A 22,324-nucleotide genomic window follows, 5' to 3' on the forward strand; every position below is an offset into this window, starting at 1 on the left:
TCAAACCCTCCAGCCCCAGCAACATCCTTGTTCCAATGTTCTACCTAGAAGAAAATCTGCTATCTTTACCTGGATTGGCCTACACGTGGCTTCCAGACTCACAGCATTGTGGTTGACTCTGTAATGCCATCTGAAATAGCCTACCGGCTACCTGAGTAGGGTCATGAAGAGATGGGTAACAAAACTGACCTTGCCACCTGCCCTCCTCAAATAAAACATGTTTTTAAGAAGAAAGACAAGATCACGTGCTGGGTGCTGTGCGGTAAGGGAGCCAATCCAACCACTGAGAAATCCCTTGTCTTTTCCTAAAGTGGTCCGAAAGAGTTGCCCATATTCACCTGAGAGGGGAGATGGACATCTCAGCCAAACAATAAGCACCTCTGACAGTGTAGCACTTCCCCAGTATTGCACTGGAGTGAGTGTTGCTTGCCTTCATTTTTGAAGTCCTGGAGTAGGATTTGAACCTGGAGCTTTTGAGATGAGAATGTCAATCACTGAGCCACTCCTAACTGCTAGAAAGAGGTCTACGAGAGAAAATGGTACATTTTTATTTGAGGTGTGTCATGATATTGCTACCTTCCTTTTCGCAAGAAGGCATTTGGAGTTTTGTTTTTGAGAAGAGGTTAACTTATATAGTCTGGCTTGCAATGAAGCATTTATTTAAACTTGCTACTTCAAAGCTTCTGCAAGAATCCAATGGTTGGGAATGACAATCTTCTGTAATAACCAGCTGTACACAACTGCAGAAAGTGATTATTTTCCTATGGAAAGCTTGGTAGAGATCAGCTTGCACTAATGGAATAGCCCATAAAAGTTAACTGTATGAGCTTGCAGTTGTTGTGGTGGAGTTACAATGTAGTTTTGATCTCCCACCATCGTTTCCTGATGCTCTCTGCCAGGAGCACACATCTGTTACAAGGAAAAATGTCCCTTAAAATTCAATCAGTTGCATCCTGTGATGGCAAGTCACAAACCAAGAGTTTGGCATATGGGGAAATCTGCGTGGTGTGACATTCACAACATAATAATCCTTGGGAGATTGCAGTTTTTTTTACATCACTGGCCAACTGGAATGTTCTTCGCTACTTTCGAGTTCATTTATTTAAAAAGACAGATGCAGCAGCATTTTAAAAGAACTGCTCACAGTAGAGATTTTTGTTAGTTTGAAGTGCACAACTGTTGTATTTGTAATTGATTCCTTAATACGTAGCCTCGAGATGAATTAGCTTTTCAAACTTGGTTCAGCTCGCATCTTTCAGTCCATGCAGCAATGAAGACAGAACATAAAAATCTGCTGAATACGGTTCAGCATCCCAAAATGTGATTTAACTTGTGCAGTGAAGCAGGATTATTGAGAGCTCCCAAGAACTGATCTTAAATATTTCTGCTCCCAGAGAATGGAGGTTGCTGAACAGTTAACACAACAGTCCTTGACTTTCACCTTGGTCTGTTTGCTTAGACCTCACCAGCCCCCATGAGCTGTCCCCCTTGCCCTGCGAGGAATTTAAACTAATAGCAGGTTTGCATCTCCATGGTTACAGGGAAGGACAACAATCCCCCGAACAATGGCAAAGGATGTATGGGCGATGCTCAGGGAATGAGGTTTATCACATCAAACTCGGTGACAGCAAGTTCTTCGGAGAATACGAAGGGAAAAGTTTCACCTATGCGTCCTTCCATGCCCACAAGAAGTAAGTTATTTTGATTAACAATTCCTCATGGGGCACTGAGTGGGACTCTGTATTTTTGACATTAAACTTTCAGTGCCAGTGACCTTGAGTGCAGCTTATTCCACGCAGTGATTGTGTAATGACTTTGTGGCTGGACTGGTAATCCACAAAACATGAGTTCAAATCCCACTGTGGCATTTTGAATTCAGTTTGTATTTACAAAAAAGTAAGCTGGAATTTTTTTTAAAAGTTGCTATCTGTAAGATTGACATTGAAAGTGTTTCAATTTTAGATTTCTAGCATCTGCAGTTCTTTGCCTTTGTTAACCATGAGCTCATAGGATCATAAAAGTATTAATGGTGCTGAAGGAGGCCATTCTGCCCACTGTATCTGTAGTAGCTCTTCAAATGAGCCTTATTACCAATTGCCAATCTCCTGCTTTCTTCCCATACCCTTACACATTATTTCTGTCCAAAGAGTCAGCCAATGACATCCTTAATATATTCCAGACCCAAATGTTCAACTATCATATTTACATCCCTTTAGGGAGAGCAATCTGCCATCTTTACCTGGTCTGGCCTACATGTGACCCCAGTCCCAAGCCAATGGTGTTGGCTCTTAGTGACCTTTCTGAAATGATTCCAAGAGTCACTAAGTTGTACCAGACGCCTACAGTGGTTCAACAAGAAAGATAACACCTTCACAACGCAGCTAAACTTGGGCGATAAATCATGGCCACATCCTGAAAATAATTTTCTTTTTAAACTGGGATCAAAATCTGCTGGCTCTAAATGTCCAGTTTGAGCAGATTCACTCCCATTTTTTAAATTAGTATCCTTACCACCACTGCCTTGTCCTCCAGCCTCTGTAAATTGTACCTCTTTAACTGAACTATTGGTCATCTGAATCAATCTTTCCTTATACGGTATATGTTGTATATTGTTTATGAAAAACCCCATGAAGCACCTTAAAGACACTTAAAAATGTAAGTCATATTGTTTATTATAAGATCAGAATTGGGGATGTTCGCTGATGATTCCACAATGTTCAGCACCTTTTGCAACTCCTCAAGAACTGAAGCATTCCATGTTTAAATGCAGCAAAAAAAATTGAACAATATCCAGGGATGGGCTGAAAGTGTCATGTAAAATTCATGCCATACAAATGCCAGGCAATGACCATCTCCAAAAAGAAACAATCTCACTATTACCTCTTGATATTCCGTAGTGTTACCATCACTGAATCCCCCAGTATCAAAATCCTGGGGGTTACTGTTGACCAGAAACAGAATAGGCCAGATGTATAAACACAGTGGCTGCAAGAGCAAGTCAGAGGCTAGGATTCCTGCAGCATGTAACTCTCATCCTGGCTCACCAAAGCATGTCCACCATCTACAAGGCACAAGTCAGGAGTGTGATGGAATACCCCCCACTTGCCTAGATGGGTGCAGCTCCAACAACACTCAAAGCTTAACACCTTTCAGGATGAGATGGTGGCTCAGTGGTTAGCACTGCTGCCTAACTAGACCAGGGACCCGGGTTCGATTCCAACCTCGGGCAACTGTCTGTGTGGAGTTTTTACATTCTCTTTGTATCTGCATGAGTTTCCTCCCACAGTCCAAAGATGTGCAGGTTAGGTGGATTGGCCATGCTAAATTACCCATAGTGTCCAGAGATGTGTGGGTTAGCTATGGGGAATGCAGGGTTAGGGGGATGGGTCTGGGTGGGATGTTCTTTGGACAGTTTGTGTGAACTTGATGTGCTGAATGGCCTGTTTCCACACTGTAGGGATTCTATCGATAATGTAACCAGCTTGATTGGAACTATCTCCACTCCCTCCACCACCAACACTCAGTAGCAGCAGTGTGTACTATCTCCAAGATGCACTGCAACAATTTCACCAAAGACCCTCAGACAGCACCTTCCATACCCATGAACACTTCCATCTAGAAGGACAAAATCAGTAAACACATGGGATCATCATCACCTTCAAGTTCCCCTCCAAGTCACTTACCATCCTGACTTGGAAATAGAACTCTACTCCTTTGCTGTTGCTGGGTCAAAAACCTGGAATTGCCTCCCTCAGGGCATTGTGGGTCAACCCACAGCACTTGAACTGCAACAGTTCACGAGGATGGCTCATTACCATTTTCTCAGGGGAACTAGGCGTGCAATAAATGTTGGCCTTGTCAGCAAAACCCTCATCCCACGAGTGAATTAAAAGAAAAGGTGATGCAGTGTATTTCTGAGATTAGCAAGGTTTTAGGTTATGTTGATGGAGAATCTTTATTATAAGGGAATTTGTGAGTTATTTAAATGGAGCAAACAATGTAATAATATCCAGAAGATAATTAAGCACTTCCTCTGTTTCCTCCTGCTCTTCAGGTACGGTGTCTGCCTGATAGGTGCGAAGCGAGAAGACAACAAGAGTATTTTGCTGAATCCTGGGCCCCGGTACATTATGGTGAGCTCAGACACCTGCTTCTACATTAACATCACCAAAGAAGAAAACTCAGCGTTCATCTTCAAAGAGGAAGAGAAGCAAAAGAGGAAGGGCCTAAGTTCCGAAGGCATCTTTGGTGGTGCTTCCAGACTACCCGTCCACAGCATCATTGCAAGCATGGGTGAGTGATTAACCATTAAGATGGATTGCCCTGAAACCTTAGGTCCCTATTTTCCGCATTGAGAAACCTCAGTGAAAGGTCAAGGTGCACAATACAGCTCATACTTTGGGGTGGGATGGGGGGCGTGTGTGAAGCGAAGAAACGAGAGATTAACAAGTTGAAACTGGCTGGTGTCAAGCTTAGGGTTCAAAGGTTAGCTTCTGCAATAGCTAATATCTGAACCAAAAGTGCTATGAATCTTCCTATGAAAGCACTGCAGATGCTGGAAATCTGATTGAGAGATGTTAGAAATGCTTATACCAAGCAGCATCAGTGGAGAGGGAAAGTGTTACATGTTGATGATCCTTTGTCAGAACTGACACAATTTACAGAGGCCACAGGCACAGGACACAGAGAGAGAGGTAAAATGAGGAAGATAGGAGTGGGTAACTGACAAAATAGGGATGATGAATCAAACTAAAATGTGATAGTTTTGGAACAAGGAACAAAACAAAAATTGGGGGTAGAATCTAGAATGAATGACTTCCAAACCAAATTTTTCAGCCTAAGATTTCACATTTGTTTGCATTGAACTCTGTTTCTATAAGTTTGTTCTCTCTACAAATGAGATCAGGTCACTCTGTAATCACTTGTAATCCACCCCACAATATCCCTTGGCCATAACGGGGTAATATCTTCAAACTTCCAAATCAGCCCCTTGTTCCTCCAGCCAAATGGAAGCCCAAAGACATCCCAACAAAATCCTTAAGCATATCGCCACCCACATCCTGCCAATATTTTCAAAAGTGAACCTCTGGCTTGTGCCTGTACTGTAATCAGAGGCCGCATGAAAGCTTCATCGGTTTTCATATGGCAGGTTGGGAGGATGAAGAAAGATAAAACAGTCTGTGTGGAGTTTGCACATTTTCCCTGTCTCCGTGTGGGTTTCCTCCCGGTGCTCTCCTTTCCTCCCACAATCTAAAGATGTTCACGTTAGGTAGATTGGCTATGGGGAGGCGCACGGTTACAGGGATAGTGTAGGGGAGTGGGTCTGGGTGGGATGCTCGTTGGAGGGTCAGTGTAGACTCGATGGGCCGAACAGCCTGCTTCTACATTGTAGGGATTCTATGATTCTAGTCTAAGCACAAGACAGAATGAGCACTGAAAAGATGAAAGGAATTATAATGATGCATTTATATGATTTAAGTGAAAACTAATCATGCCAGGAAGCATAATTAAAAACCATGAGGTTGTCTACCACCATGTTATCAAATAGTTAGATCAGACATTGGGGTATTGGAGAAGCTGCAGAAATATTCAGTGATACTGAAAATGAGAAATTACATGTCAGGAAAGACTGAACAGACTTGGACTTAGAGGACTACACAGTGACCTGCTGGAAATCTTTAAGACTGTAAAAATGTTTAAATGTTTACACTCACTACAGATGTTTCTCCTTGTGGAGGTAAGAAGAATAAATCACTAGAAATTCCAAGAGGAAACAGAGGAATTCCTGAGTGTAGTTAAAACAGGAGCTCACTACAACAAGGAACAGTCAAGGCAATTGGATGCACTGAGGAGAAAGTAGGGAAGCACACAAGGAATAAAGTATTAAAGGGAAATGTCGATGAGATTTTATGAAGAGGCGTGAGAGGAAACGTATCTGGAAAATAAACAATAGAAGGACCTGCTAGACTGAAAACAAATTCCGATGCTGGGAATACTACTTAACACAATGTGGCTAATGCAAGAACTGATGACTGCAATAAATGGGAAATAGAGAGATTAGTGACGGAGCATTGAATCTGGGCTAGCATTGGTGTTGGCACATTTTCACTAATTCCAAAACAAGCTGTAAAGGTGGAAAACATTAAGGCTAGATGGAAGAAAAATCAGTTCCAGAGCTTGATTTTGCCATTGATGATGACTCATCAAGTAATTTAGCAAGTTTATCCTTCAGGTTACCAAAAGTTTACTGGATTATGGAATGGCAAAATTCATGAAGCGTTCAGTTAGCCACAATTGTATTGAATGCGAGGGCAGGCTTGATGGCCTACGTAGATGAACCAGATAAAGCAAAAGTTTGCATGGTTGGTTCTCAGTAACTTCCAAGTTAGCCAATCTCAATCATAATACATACAGAAATATCACTCAGAGACTGGATTGATCAATATCAATGATGATAGTTTAAAAATAGTGCGATTCTTGAAAGAAGCCTTAATTATTGGCATTAGCACAACAAGTGATAACCATCTTTAACTCTTCATTAATGTTGGTCTTCACAATTTAGTTTAAAATGGCTGCATATTCGCTAAAATCAAGAAACAGCCAGAAGTTAACATTCATTTCATATGATATAGTAGAGAAGGAGACCATTCAGTCCATTGTACCTATGCCAGCCCTTTGGAAGACCTTTCCAATTAATTCCATCCCCTGTTCTTTCTCCGCATCCAGTTCTCTTTTTTATAATTTAATATTTATTCCATAAACTTTCCAGGCAATGCATTTGAGATCCTAACAGCTGGCAGTGGGGGAAATAATATTCTCATGTTGCCTCTGCTGCTTCTGTCAGTAATCTAGATCTTGCCCTCAGGTTGGCAATCCTTCTGTCATTAGCAAACAGTTTGTTTTTATTTAATCCATCAAGGCCATTAATGATTTTGACTATCTCCATCAAATATCCTCCTGGCCTTTGAGTACTAAGGAAAATGAACACCACCAGCTTGTCCAGTCTCTCTGCATTACTTAAGTCCCCACCCTTATAGATTTTCATAATTCTCTTCTTCATCCTCTCCTCCATTTAAAATGTGGCACGGAGAATTGAATATGGTGCTCCAGTTGGGGCCTATTGATGATCTGCTGTAATCACAAGGACCAGAGGCACTTCTGTCCAATGGGGTGGGGGGGGGGAGATAGAGAGAGACAATTGGTTATTTATAGTTTGAGGGTCACCCAAGTGTGGGGCCAGGAGAGAAAGGCAGGACTAGTAAAGGTATTGAATGATGAGCATCATTCTGTATCTATACCATATTCAAGGCATCTCATTACCTGAGCTAACCAACTCTCCTTCACAAAGTTGAGGCCTAACCTGTATACGAACAAGTACCTTTGCATTTTAGGAAAGATATTGAGCTTTAATTTGCAAACCTCCCATTCAATAGCCCAAATCATCATTAGATTTTGATAATCTCATTTTCTTAATTTTCACTTAATGGCAGATTTGATTATATTGGCCAATCAAAGATGTAACTGTGATTTCTCAATATTGAGAAATTGATAAGGCTGTATTCCACCTCACGCAACTTAATTTGGAGCCATTTTTGGAGTAATTTATGTTCTATGCTAATAAATAAGCAGTTATACAATGCAACTTCTCAAACAATAATTGAACAACTATATAACCATTAAATTTTGTCTAAGTCTTTCATCTATCATTGTATCAGGTCTATTCACAAAAAAAAATGTAAAGAGAAAATAACATTTATGGTGCTTGTGAGGAGAACGCTGATTGGTTGACAAGTGGTCTCTAATCAGCTTGGCAGTTAATTGCCACTCAACATTAACCAGTTCATTCTCCATGGCAATGCCTCTCCCAATCAAGGTTCTTAATTTTAACATTTCTTACAAATCGTCCTGATAAGGCAAAAGCTTCATAAAGATATCCTTTTTCAGCAAGTTCTGTCCTACCAACTTTAATGTTTTTAAATTGGATATATTAAATTATTTGCAGGTTCTGTCAAATCATTGAATTCATAATGAAAACACAGGTCATTAAAAAAGGTGTTGGTTTGAGAGAGAAAAGTAACCTATTTGAGAGTAAAACAAATTATTTTCATTAGATTACAGGTGAGAATATTCTTACTGAAGTGATTTTTGCTTGGTGTGTAAAATTGAAGGAAAGTGTTTTTGATAAATTAAGCATCAATTTTAGCAGTTCAGGAAAAGAATGCATTTAATAGTACTTGGAGTAAGTATTATTCACAAGCTCTTATTCATCAGGGAAAATTTACCAAATTCCTGAGATGCAGAAAGAATATGCATGGTCAAATAAGACAAACAGTCTGAGTTGGTTGGATATGAAAGAGAAATTGAGCGCATGCATGAGCATGGGCAAGAGTGTGAGAATGAAGATTCAACACAGACTGAAGTGAGGGTTTGTTTCTGATGAAGGAGAGACAGAGAGGTAGCTATTCCCCCTGTTGTAATGCAGTGTTGGATAAATATGTTTCTGATATCTGGCTGTTTTTCACATCTATGGAGTGACAAATCCATAGTTTGGCCATGATTGTTTTCTGATCCAGTGTTTTACACTGTATTTGTAATGGCTAGCATCATTTAGAAATAGAAATTGATTTTTTAACCAAAACCTTTTGTTGCTATACACCCACACAGCAAGAGTAGTGAACCTGATAAATGCTGGACATAAGATTATTGCTTACAAAGTATATTTCCCTTCGATCAATATCTAAAGAAAGTCACTTTGTTTTTTGCAAGTTTCTTTTTTTTGTAACTGGGATCCAGGGGGTAAATGGCAGAGAATGGCCTTTGGCAAGTGCAATCCGTCTCCAGTCAAATGCAAAATATGTCATCCTGATATGAAAAAAAAATCCCATTTATAATGCTCCATTCCTGCCAGAATCCTGTGTGCTTGCAGGCATTTTCAGATCCCTACTGCCTTCTCTACACATCTCCTGTCTTGCCCAAAAAAGCTACCTGCTCTAGATCCAGTTTTAGCCCAATCCAGTTTCAGTTTCCAGCTGCAGAAGGTCATGGAGATCTACTTCCTGCCTTAATTCAAGTCTGATGTGGAGTGCTGTCCCTCAAGCTTCATATACATGTGTCTCTCTTTTGGATTGTGGCCATACTACCTTATCAGGTGGGATCAGGGTGCATTTGGGTCCAGCGTTCATTTCTAATTGATAGGAATAGAGGATCAGGTGTATGCCCTTCAACCCCTAGAGCTTTTTCTGCCGTACGGCAATGTGGCTTAACTCCATCCACCTGCCTTTGGCCCATTTCCCCTAGTACCTTTTCTCAACAAAAATGTATATGTCAAAAAGTGTGGTGCTGCAAAAAAACACAGGCAATCAGGCAGCATCCAAGGAGCAGGAGAGTCGATGTTTCGAGCATAAGATCATCGATTCCTTCATTAGGAATTTGACGATCAGAATGACATTCCTGATGAAGGGCTTATGCCCGAAACGTTGACTCTCCTGCTCCTCCGATGCTGCCTGATCTGCTGTGCTTTTCCAGCAGCACACTTTTTATCTCTGATCTCCACCATCTGCAGTCCTCACTTTTTCCCAAAAAAATGTATCTATCTCAGATTTAACATTAACAGCTGGTCCAGCATCCACTGCTGTTTGTGAAAGAGAGTTCCAAACCTCTCCCACCCTTTGTATGTAGATGTGCTTCCTAATATCTCTCCTGAAAGGTCTGGCCCTAATTCTCAGACTATGCTCCTAGTTGTAGAATCTCCAACCAGTGGAAATAGTTTATCTCGATCTACCTTGTCTTTTTCTGTCCATTACAGTCAAGATTAGGTTGAAATTGGACTTGTTACTTTAGTATGGCCTTTTATATTCTTCCCCCTAGCTGAAGCCAGACTTCACAGTAAGTGGCAGGAGGAGCCTGAGGAACATTGATATGCAGAGGGATTTTGGAATGCAAGTCCATTGCTCTCTGAAAGTGGCAATACAAGTTGATAAGCTGGTAAATAGGATGTACAGCATACTTGCATTCATCAGTCAGCGCACTGAGTGTAAAAGGTGCAGTTGTATTAGACATTAGTTAGACTTCATTTGGAGTATCAACCCCAGTTCTGGTCTCCACGCTATCAGAGGGATGTGGAGGCTTTGGAGAGGATGTAAAAGGGGTTTTATCAGGATGTTGCCTGGATTGCAGTGTCGTAGCAATAAGGAGAGGTTGACAAATGTGGATTGTTTTCACAAGAACATTGGAGGCTGAGGGTGTCCTGATAGAAGGATATAAAATTATGAGAGACATGGCCTGTGGCGATAGTCAGAGTCCTTATCCCAGGTACAGCACAATGGTCAGCACCATTTGGGACCCCTCAGATACTGAAGCAGTCCATGTTCAAATGCAACAAGATGTGAATAACATCCAGGCTTGGGCTGACAAGTGGCTAGTAACATTCGTGCCACACAAATGCCAGGTGATGACAATCACCGTTAAGAGACAATCTAACCACTGGCCCTTGATATTCAATGGTGCTACCATCACTGACTCTACCACTATCAACATCCTTGGGATTACCATTGAGCAGAAACTCAATCAGATTCGCCATATCAATACAGTAGCTACAAGAACAGGTCAGAGGCTAGGAACACTGCGGCGAGTAACTCAACTCCTGCCTCTCCAAAGCCTGTCCACCAACTACAAGGCAAAGGTCAGGCATGTGATAAAATACTCCCCACTTATCCTGAAGGGGGCAGCTCCAACATCACTCGTGAATCTTGACACCATCTAGGACAAAGCAGCCCACTTGATTGGCACCACATTCACAAGCAACCACTCCCTCCATCACCGATGCTGAGTAGCAGCAGTATTTATCATTTACAAGATTTTCTGTAAAACCTCACAAAATATCCTCAGACAGCACCTTCCAAACCCACAGCCACTTCCATCTTGAAGGACAAGGGGCAGCAGATACATGGGAGCACCACACCCTGCGAGTTCCCCTCCAAGCCTCTCACCATTCTGATTTGGAAATATATTGCCATCACTTTACTGTCACTGGATCAAAATCCTGACGTCCCTCCCCAACAGCATTGTGGGTCAACCCACAGCAGGTGGACTGCAGCGGTTCAAGAAGGCAGCTCACCTCTACCTTCTCAAGGGGCAACTAGGGATGGGCAATAAATACTGGCCCAGCCAGAGATGCCCATGTCCCACAAATAAATATAAAGCAAGGTTGGAAATATCAAATACTTGGGGGCATGGGTTTAAGGTTGGAGGGGAAAGTATAAAGGAGATATGTGAGGCATGTTTTTACACAGAGGATGGTTGGTGCGTGGAACATGCTGCCAGGAGAAGTGTTAGAACCAGATATGGTGGCACTTTTTAAGAGGCACTTAGACAGAAGCATGGAATAGAGGGATACAGACCATATGCAGTCAGATGGGTTAGTTTAGGATGCCATTGTGGTTGACACATACATTGTGGGCTGAAGGGCCTGTCCTTATGCTATATTGTTCTATGTTCTGTATTCTACAGACATGGTTTCTTTAAACAGTGTTTATCAAAAAGGATATGCCGGCTGGTAAGGTGGTAGAGCTCTCTGCTCGGATGTTGCATTAATTTCAATCTTCCAGCACACCCCTCACATTTGATGACTGTCACATCACAGTGTATCTTTGATTTTTTCCCCAAAATAGACTTTATTCATATCATTTGTAAAAGTGTATTTCAGACCAATTCCACTTGAAAATTGCAGAATTTACAACATCTGCTCATTTGTTAAACACTATCACAACATCCCCAGGCTCAGAGGGGATTGGTGTAATAGGGTGATTGTATCGGAGGGGGAAGGTGTAGGAAGGCAATGGAGTTGGAGGGAGATGCTGTTGGGGGGTGGAAGGTGCAGGAAGGTGATGGTATGGGAGGGAGAAGGTGTGGAGGGATGGAGTGGGATGGTATGGGAGGGGGATGGAGTGGGACAGGAGGCGATATAGGAGAGGGATGGTGTGGGAGGAGGTTGGCAGAGTTTAATTACATTGCAGAGCACCTCAGAAGTTCTATCTGCATCTTGATGAAAGCCTGTCAGTAAATGTGTGCTCCCGCTCTGTTTCTATTAATATCAGGGTGACTATGTCTCTGTCTCTGTCTCTGTCTCTCTCTCTCCCCCTCAGCCTGTGTCACTGCTCCAGTTCTCTGCCTCTTCCAATGTCTCTCTCCGTTCCTGTGTTATCTAAGTGTGGTGGGGTGGGGGGGCACGTTGGGGGTCTTCCTCGACCCATCATTGGGAACAGAAAAGCCCACCAGATCTTATTTGCAGAAACCTGGGAATCCTACGGCAATGGGCATTCCAGTAGCGAGACGGGGTGAGGAGAGACCGTGAGTTTTAAGATACTCATGGATAAGGGTAACAGCAGTCCTCGGGCGAAGGTGTTAAATTAGGGGAAGGTGAACTACAACAATATTAAATAGGAACTGGAGAGTTTTGATTGGAGGCAGCTGTTTGAGGGTAAATCCACATCAGACTAGATTAGATTAGATTACTTTACAGTGTAGAAACAAGCCCTTCGGCCCATCAAGTCCACACCCACCCGCCGAAGCGCAACCCACCCATACCCCTACATTTACCCCTTACCTAACACTACGGGAAATTTAGCATAGCCAATTCACCTGACCTGCACATCTTTGGACTGTGGGAGGAAACCGGAGCACCCGGAGGAAACCCACGTAGACACGGGGAGAACATGCAAACTCCACACAGTCAGTCGCCTGAGGCAGGAACTGAACCCGGGTCTCTGGCGCTGTGAGGCAGCAGTGCTAACCACTGTGCCACCGTGCCGCCCATAAATACTCCCACATGTGGGAGTATTTCAAACAGCAAGTGGTAAGAACTCAGGAGTGGCAAATTCCTGTGCAAATGAAGGATGGGTATGGCACATTACTTGAATCTTGGATGACCAGGGCTGTTCTGATCTTGGTCAAAAAGAGAAATGACAAATACTTAAGGTCTAGGAGGAAGGGAACTGACAAAACCCTTGAAGTATAAAAGAGAGGTATGAAAGAATTTAAACAAATAACTAGAAAGGCTAAAAGGGTTAATGAAAAGTCATTAGCAAACAGGATTAAGGAGAATCCCAAGGCTTTTTATATGTATATAAAAAGCAAGAGGGTAACCAAGGAAAGGGTTGGCCCACTCAAGGACAAAGGAGGTAATTTGAGTGTGGAGCCAAAAGAGGTAGGTGAGGTCTTAAATGAATACTTCATGTTGGTATTCACCAAAGAGAAGGAATTGGTGGATGATGACCTCAGGGAAGGGAATGTTGAGTTTCTAAGCCAAGTTGCTATTAGAAAGGAAGAGGTGTTGTGCATCTTATGAAGTATTAAGGTAGGTAAGTCCCTGGGTCCTGATGGGATCTATCCCAGAAGATTGAGGGAGGCAAGAGAATAAATTGCTGGAGCATTAACAGACATCTTTGTCTCCTCTCCGGCCACAGGTGAGGTCCCAGAGGACTGGAGAAAAGCCAATGTTGTCACATTGTTGTAGCAGGGTAGCAGGGATAATCCCGAAAATTACAGGCCTTTGAGTCTCATGGCAGTGGTTGGGAATTACTGGGGAAAGGATTCTTAGGGACAATATCTTTACCATTTAGAAGCAAATGGACTTATTAGCAATAGACAACACAGTTTTCTGTGGGGAACGTTGTGCCTCACTAACCTGATGGAGTTTTTTGAGGAGGTAATGAAGATAATTGATGAGGGAAAAGTGGTTGATGTTGTCTATATGGACTTCAAGAAAGCCTCTGACAAGGTCACTCATGGCAGACTAGTACAAAAGGTGAAGGTACTTGGTATCAGGGATGAGCTGGCAACAAGGATACAGAACTGGCTTAGTCAGAGGGTAGTGGTAGAAGGATGCTTTTTGGAATGGAGGGCTGTGACTAATGGTGTTCCACAGGGATCGGTGCTGGGACCTCTGCTGTTCATGATCTACATAAATGATTTGGAGGAAATCGTAATTGGTCTAATTAATAAGTTTGTGGATAATACAAAGATTAGTGCAGATTAGATAGTGAGGAGGATTTTCAGAGGATACAGCAGGATACAGACCAGTTGGAGGCATGGGCAGAAAAATGCAGATGGAATTTAATCTTGACAGATGTGAGGTGATGCATTTTGGAAGGTCAAGTACAGGTGGAAATTATAGAGGAAATGGCAGAACCCTTAGGAGTATTGATATGCCGAGGGGTCTGGGTGTGAAGGTCCACAGATCACTGAAGGTGGCAGTGCAGGTAGATAAGGGATATAAAAGGGCCTATAGCATGCTTGCCTTCATTGGAAGGAGCATTGAGTACAAGGATAGACAGGTTATTCTGCAGCTTTATAGAACTTTAGTTAGGCCACACTTGGAATATTGTCTACAGTTCTGGTCACCACGCTATTAGAAGGATTTGAATGCTTTGGAGAGGGTACAGAAAAGGTTTACCAGGATGTTGGCTGGTATGAGGGATTTTAGCAATGAAGAAAGGTTGGATAAACTGGGTTTGTTTTCACTGGAACGCAGGAGGTTGAAGTGCCACCCGATAGAAGTTTATAAAATTGTGAATGGCATGGATGGAGTGGAAAGTATGAGGCTTTTTCCCAGGGTGATGAGACCAATTACGAGGGGACACAAGTTCAAGGTGCAGGGGGAGGTTTAAAAGTGATGTGCGAGGCAAGTTTTCACAAAAAGGGTGGTGAGTGCCTGGAACCTGCTGCTGGAGGAGGTGGTGGAAGCAGACACAATAGCAGCATTCACGAAGCACCTGGACAAACACATGAATAGGAAGGGAATATGGAGTGAAGACGGTTTTAATGTGCAAGGGCAAAACGTGTCAGTGCAGGCTTGGAAGGTTGAAGGGCCTGTTCCTGCGCTGTATTGTTCTTTGTTCTTTGAGTGGGTGTCAGAGGGTTGGCTGTGGTGGTGGGCACTGGTATTGGAAGCAAATCTCTGACCCCCAATCATCTACAGCTTGGGACAAGTGAAGATAACCATTCCCAGCAGTCTGATAATCAAAATTCACATCAGCTCATGGGCTCACCTCTCTAACCTCTGGAACCTGCTTTGTAATTACATTCTCCTCCAACTCTAGCCTCTTGTGCACCCATTCTCCTTGCTCCACCATTAGTCGCCATTCCTTCAACCTGCAGCCATGAAACTCGCTTCCCAAAACTCTTGACCTCACTCTCTTAAGAAACTCCTATACAACCAAATATTTCTTGCTTCACACATCGTGAAAGTGGCTGGAGATTTAATTTTGTAAGCAGATTGTAAATTGTTGTAGTAATGAGCTTATATGCCTATCATTGGAGCAGGTGATTCAGTTTTGCAAAACATTATGCAAACTTTTACACATCGTGTACTGAGGCAAGTGTAAAAAGGTCTATATCTGAGCGCTGATTCAGAAACTGTGAAACTCCCTTCACAGCATGTTTCCAGTTTGGCTTTTGATAAGACTGAAATATATTGGAAATTAATAATCAAATAGAATATCATAAGGCATAGAAGCAGAAGTGTACCACTCGGCCTATCACGTCTCCACCACGCAACGAGATCATGATCTGATAAACCTCAACTCCACTTTCCTGCCTTTTTCCCTCGAACCCTTGATTTCCTTACTGATTAGAAATCTGTCCTTCTCAGCATTGAATATCCTTAATGACCCAGCCTTAATGACCCAGCCTGGAATTAAGAATTCTACTATCCTCTGTGAGAAGAAATGACTCCTCATCTCTGTCTTAAATGTAGAATCCCATTATTCTGAGGTCCATTCATGTGACTCCATGTAATCACAGGTAAAAGTGCCAGAATAATACTCATCAAGAAATGCACTCCTCAGAGTGCAAATGAGCAATGAGGGTAAAGTCTTTTCACCAGCCATTGCAAATTAGTATGGCTCAAATTTGTGAATTGGTATCTTGACACATTATTCATTCAGCCAAACATTTGTTGAGTTTGACACAATATATTTTAGGTTATTGATACTTTCTGTAAGGTTTGAGTCAATAAACTCAATGATATACAATTGTTCAAAAGGATAAATGGAAAAACAATGATGGATCCATCGACTCTACTCCAGATATGAACATGAAGTATCAGGATGCTCAATGAACCACTCATTTGCTGTCATACTACCTCCTGGGAATTAAGGCAAAACAAAATTTTGGAAACAAGTCTAAGAAATTCTTTCTGCACTCCTGACAGAAACCCTGGAGATTCTGGTGACTTTGAGGTACACTCCCAATGACCCACCTGTTTGTTGTTGATATTTTTAGCCTGTTCAGGCATGCTATCACACACCTCTGGAAGAGGTGGGTCTTGAACCCAGGCCATCTGATTTAAGGGATGGGGACATGGACTCTGCCCCACAAGAACACTTACCTGGCTGCTGCATGCTGATGTTTGAACCAGAACAAGTTAATTCTCTTGGGTGAGCCTTGAGTTCAGAAAATTGAACAAAATATGGTTTTCTTTATAGCCCCATGATGGTTTTATTAATCTGACCTAGACAAGGTAATGTGTTTGAAGAATTGAAATGATAGTGAAAACCAGAAGTGTGAATCTCTGGTTTGAACCAGGTTAACCCAGCTCTGAGATGTGCTACTTAATGGACAGACTTCAAATAGGAATGATGTGCTTCCCATGTTGCTCCAATTTTGCTATAAACTATGAATAATCTCAACAATGGGTGGTCTACATAAATCAGGACAGAATATGAGACTGTAAACTAGAGTCTGAGTTAAATCTAACTCCCATATTCTAATTGTTACTTGAAGACTACACAAGATCACAGGTAACTTTACAGAAAATCAAGCATGAAACAGGATGTTTCACCTTAATGTTATGTTTGCACATCCTTATGGCACTCTACAGTTTTAAAAGATTTGTACAGGTAAGTATAAAACCTCTAATCTTATTGTATTTCATATCCTCATTATTTTTTTTAATTTTATCTTTTATCTTTATTTAGCTATTGAAAGCATAATCTTTTTCCAAAGTTAAAATATTGCTGATAAGTGCACATGGTGAACCTTTGCTTCCTGGGTTCGAAACTCCCTTTTAGAGATGAGAGTTACCACATGATCCTTAGCACCTGAACATGCACAGACCAGTCAAGACTTGGAGATCTGAACATTGCTTTAGCCACAGATACGACAAAGGCGGCATTTAATATAATCTTCCAATTTTGAACCTCACTCAAGAGTGTGGTGCTGCAAAAGCACTGCAGGTCAGGTAGCATCTATGGACCAGGAGAATCGACATTTCAGGCATAAGGCCTCCTTCATTCCTGATGAAGGGCTTATGCTCAAAAAGTCGATTCTCCTGCTGCCTGACCTGCTGTGCTTTTGCAGCACCACATTCTTTGACTCTGATCTCCAGCATCTGCGGTCCTCACTTTTCACCCAATTTTGAACCTAAGACAGGACTCGCTCGTTGAGGTTTTCTCTCATTGGTAGAGTTCAGCGTTGACTGTTACCTTTTCTTTTACTGTTTTCTTTCCCTTTGTGTGTGTGGGGACGTGAAGTTAACCAGTCCACTGCCTATGGTGAGTAATGCATGAACTTCCTAGTAGCCAACACCTAGTCACCCGAAAGGGTTTTCTGAGTACTGTCTCATTTCTTTTGTATGCAAGCCTCATTGCAAATTGGACTTGTCGTTGCTCAAAGTTTAGAAAGGATTATTGTTTGTTTGGATTATGCAATTCCAATTGCATTGCATGTGATGTCATTGGATGGATGTGTGTAAATAGATGGATGCCACACAGCTAACAAAATTAGTTTAGTAGCATAATCTAATGACAGTAATCATTGAATGTTGGAATTGTGCTGCTGGCCACTCAGCACTTTAAAGAAAAAAGATAGTGTGCATTTGGATATAATCCTTCATCAGAACTGAAAGGGGAAGGATCAGCTTATTTCCATCAGATGCTGACTGGCCTGCTGGACATTTTCTGTTTCATTTCAGATCTCCAACATTCAAAAACTTCTTTCTGTCTGTCACCGGTTTTATCCATTATTCATTTTGCATTCTTTTATCTCCATCCACCAACCTCTCGTGAATTAATTTGATTGAACTTGTTCTGAGAGTCAGGATTGTGCAGTTATGAGGATGATTAATATACCGCACAATCCCACTTCAGTAGCCCACTGAGTCTGTGTTAAGTAGCTCTTGACCTACAGCCCAAGGTGTAACAGAGAAACACAAGAACGGGATGTGGTTCATCTCTTGCAATCCCTTGACTGTCCCGTTTCTGAAATATAAATTGCTTTGGTCATACTTTTTCCCAGCATTGCAGCCATCATCTCATACAGACAGACATCAAAGAATCCTCCAATCATTTTAGTGAGAAGTCTTTAACCAATGAACTGTGTGGAGTTTGTGCATTCTCCCCGTGTCTGCATGGGTTACCTCTGGATGCTCCGGTTTCCTCCCACAGTCCAAAGGTGTGCAGGTTAGGTGAATTGGCCATGCTAAATTGCCCGAAGTGTTCAGGGATGTTTAGATTTGGTGCATTAGTCAGGGGTAAATGTAGAGTAATAGGATAGTGGAATGGGTCTGGGTGGGTTACTCTTCAGGGGATCGGTGTGAACGTGTTGGGCCTAATGACCTGTTTCCACACTGTAGGGATTCTATGATTCTATGAATCTGATGCACAGTGGCTTAGTGGTTAGCACTGCTGCCTCACAGCGCCAGGGACCCGGATTCACTTCCATCTGTCTGTCCGTGTGGAGTTTGCATATTCTCCCTGCATCTGTGTTGGTTTCTTCCATGATCCAAACATATGTAGGTTAGGTGGATTGGCTGTGCTAAATTGCCTTTATTATCCAGGGATGTGCAGGCTAGGTGGGTTAGCCATGGGGAATGCAGGTTTATAGGGTAGGGGTTTGGGTGTGATATTCTTCAGAAGGTCGGTGTGGATTTGATGGGCTGAATGGCCTGCATCCAAATTGTAGGGATTCAATGATTCTTTAATTATTTAGTCTCTTGAGCGTGGGGAAGGGAATGAAAATAACTTCTAGTCATCCTTTTTCAAAACCCACTTCCAGTTTTAAAGTTCAGTTTTTGCAAGTGCAGAAGAATTTCAGCATCTACCTCCATTTACTGACAGTACATTCACTGCCTTGCATTCCTGGATTCTGTAACAGATCCGTGTGGATTGGTGTTCGAGCAAGGATAATTTCCTCTCGTTCCTGTGAGCTAGCAAAAGTGTGCCATCAGCACAAAGACTTTATGTGTAAAATAAAGATTTAATTTAAATGCTGGAAACACACAGCAAGCTTGGGAGCATGAGGGTGAGGGCTTTGCAACATTTATTGCCTGTCCCTTGTTGCCCTCCAGAAGGTGGGGGTGAGCTGCAAGCTGTAATCCATATGCTGTCGGTACTGCCCAATAGTGCTGTTCAGGGGTCTAATCCACAGAGAGAGATATAAAAAGTTAATGTTCCAGGTGGATGATGTATCTCCTGAAAGATTTCATAGATGGAAGGCAGCTGTTACAATCATAACAAATCCAGTTTATAATCTTGATGACAACAACAATTGAAGGAACTCTCCCCCAAACTACCACCAACACTCACCGTCAAACAAAAATATTTTGAGGGAACTAAAAAGTTGACAGAAAATGAGTATTAAATTGAATTGTAATGTCACGAAATGAGAGCCTAGAAACTGCACTCTTTGTTAGGGCTGTTCATGTAACAGATTCCGTCTCCCATCACTTTAATATGGGTATTATAAATGCCAGCAGAAATGGATTTGGCATTAATTTAGTAATATTATCAGCATTAAGCAAAGGAAGAACAAGCATTTCTCTCACATGTTGTCCACTCACAGGATGAAGTACTATGCTTCAGAACCAATAAATGGCTTTGATTGCTTTTTCGCAACATCTGTTCTGGAGGGTTAACTAAGTTTGACTGATTGTTTTTATAAGTTGTTGTGGTTCTGTTCGCCAAGCTGGGAATTTGTATTGCAGACGTTTCGTCCCTTGTCTAGGTGACATCCTCAGTGTTTGGGAGTCTCCTGTGAAGCGCTTCTGTGATCTTTCCTCCGGCATTTGTAGTGGTTTGAATCTGCCACTTCCGGTTGTCAGTTCCAGCTGTCCGCTGCAGTGGTCGGTATATTGGGTCCAGATCAATGTGCTTATTGATTGAATCTGTGGATGAGTGCTATGCCTCTAGGAATTCCCTGGCTGTTCTCTGTTCACAATCTACCGGCCAATGCAACGGACAGCTGGAACTGACAACCGGAAGCGACAGATTCAAACCACTACAAATGTTGGAGGAAAGATCACAGAAGCGCTTCACAGGAGGCTCCCAAGCACTGAGGATGTCACCTAGACAGGGGACGAAACGTCTGCAACACAAATTCCCAGCTCGGCGAACAGAACCACAACAACGAGCACCTGAGCTACAAATCTTCTCACAAACTTTGTTTTTATAAGTTTTGTATGGTAGTAGTTCCTATCCAAAACAGTTTTGCAGACTTAAATGGCTCTTCAAAATAATCCTTTCCCCTGCCCATGTTTATAATCTGACCGTTCCAGGATGGTATCAGCCATTGATCCAATAGGACCGTTAACCTAGTAATCTGAGAGATAGCATTATCATTTAACATCGAGAAATATATTAAGGAATGAAGTTGAACTAAACCAACAAAGAATAGGAATTTAAAAGGATGGGGGTCAGGAGAAGCAGGTAATTGAGGAGCTCTGGGAGACCCCAGTTTTAAGGTCTTGAAGGACGATGTACTAACATAGGAGGCAACGTGTTTACTCTTGACGTTAGTTGACCGGATCCAAAAAGAAAGGAGAGCTGATGGACAGTGACTAGAATAAAGAGGAAGGCAAATCGACTGTTGAAAGCCTGACTTTTTTGTTCTGTCATGAGATGTGGGCATCATTGGCAATGTTTACATTTCTTGCCCTTGAACTGATTGGTTTTCTAGACTTTTTTTTAAAGAGGGCAGTGAAGGGCCAACTGATGGCAGTGAGGTCACATGTAGCCCAGACACAGTGTGGATGGCAGATTTCCATCCCTGAAGGACATTAGTGAATCAGATGGGGTTTTACAACAATAGATGATTATTTCATGGTCACCTTTACTCAGAACAGCTTTTTAGTGAACTGTACTGCTGCGATGGCATTGCAAGCTATGTCCCCTGAAGATTAGCTTGAAACTCTGGATTACGCGTCCAGTGAATTTCTACTGCACCAGAAAATACATGACAAAAACGCAACCAAGTGGCTCCTGTGGAGCAGTGATAGTGTCCCTATCTCTGAGCCAGGCGACCTGGGTTTAATTCCTACTTGCTCCAGAGGTGTGTAGTGACATTGATGAACAGGCTCATTAGAAAATATCTAAAAGCAAAATCAGATACAGTCACCTTTTCCAGCTTGTTTCTCCCAGTGGTAAAATCAGTGAATGCTTTTGAAAAAGTCCCCTCCACAAGTAATGATTCTGAACTCAGCATTCGCTTGAAGTATAGACTAGAAAAATCACTTCCATAAACTCTGGTACGTAGTGAACAGGTGTTCCAGGTTGTTGAACACTTAACTTCCTAAACCAAAACAGAAACTGGTGGGGAAACTCAGCAGGTCTGGCAGTATCTGTGAAGAGAGAAACAGAGTTAACATTTTGAGCCCAGTGACCCTTCTTCAGAACTGAACGTAGTTAGGAACGGGTGATATTTATGCTTAAGTTCCTAAACCAAGTTGGCAAGTTTAGAAGCAATGACTAATTTTTATTGTTTCCATGCTGCTAATTACACTCGTGTTAATGTCCACTTAAGACAACTGTGGAAGAATAATTGGCCCTTCTTATAAACTGTTGGCATCAGAAAGATTGGAGTTTATTCTTCACTGGATGTTCGATAACCTTGTCACATTCCTCCCTGTTTATTCTGATATGATAAAGGAAATAGCCTGAATGCTGCTGCCCATTATTGCCTTTTACATCATTACATTTCCATCCACAACCTTTATTGCACCTTTTATGTATTTTCATGCATCCTGAAGGCACAAAGAAACTGTTTACAAAAGGAGCCTCGATCGTGATTGTAAATCTCTGATGAAGCCAATGTTGTCAGCAGCAGAGGATTCTTTGGAGCCGTACAATGGAACCTTGGGGCATTTGATAATACCCCTGGGACAAATTGACAGTCCTCATCAGGCTGCTTGGGCCATGCCCGGTCTTGGTTTAACAAACGTTGTTGGTCCATTTACTTTTCAATGCAAAATCTGAAGCTGCTGATTCAACATGAGTGATGTCCTCAATCTAAACTCTGCTGCTGAGAACACTGCCAAGCCCATTGCTGCCAG

The 22,324-nt window shown here is 42.1% G+C and overlaps 1 protein-coding gene across 5 annotated transcripts in view; it reads left to right on the plus strand.

Annotated features, from left to right (window-relative positions):
- The window catches only part of kcnt1b (potassium sodium-activated channel subfamily T member 1b), a 416,882-nt gene that overhangs the window by 316,311 nt on the left and 78,247 nt on the right, over positions 1 to 22,324 (plus strand). For all 5 annotated transcript variants that reach the window (XR_006316044.1, XR_006316045.1, XM_043720458.1 and 2 more), the window contains 2 exons: positions 1,542 to 1,691; positions 4,055 to 4,293. Coding sequence is in view for 3 of the 5 variants with exons in the window: in XM_043720458.1 (XP_043576393.1) it covers positions 1,542 to 1,691; positions 4,055 to 4,293 (389 nt within the window). In the remaining 2 variants the exon portion in view is untranslated. The remainder of the gene's footprint in view (positions 1 to 1,541; positions 1,692 to 4,054; positions 4,294 to 22,324) is intronic.

Source organism: Chiloscyllium plagiosum, chromosome 30 (genome assembly GCF_004010195.1).
Source record: "Chiloscyllium plagiosum isolate BGI_BamShark_2017 chromosome 30, ASM401019v2, whole genome shotgun sequence".
Lineage (NCBI taxonomy): Eukaryota > Metazoa > Chordata > Chondrichthyes > Orectolobiformes > Hemiscylliidae > Chiloscyllium > Chiloscyllium plagiosum.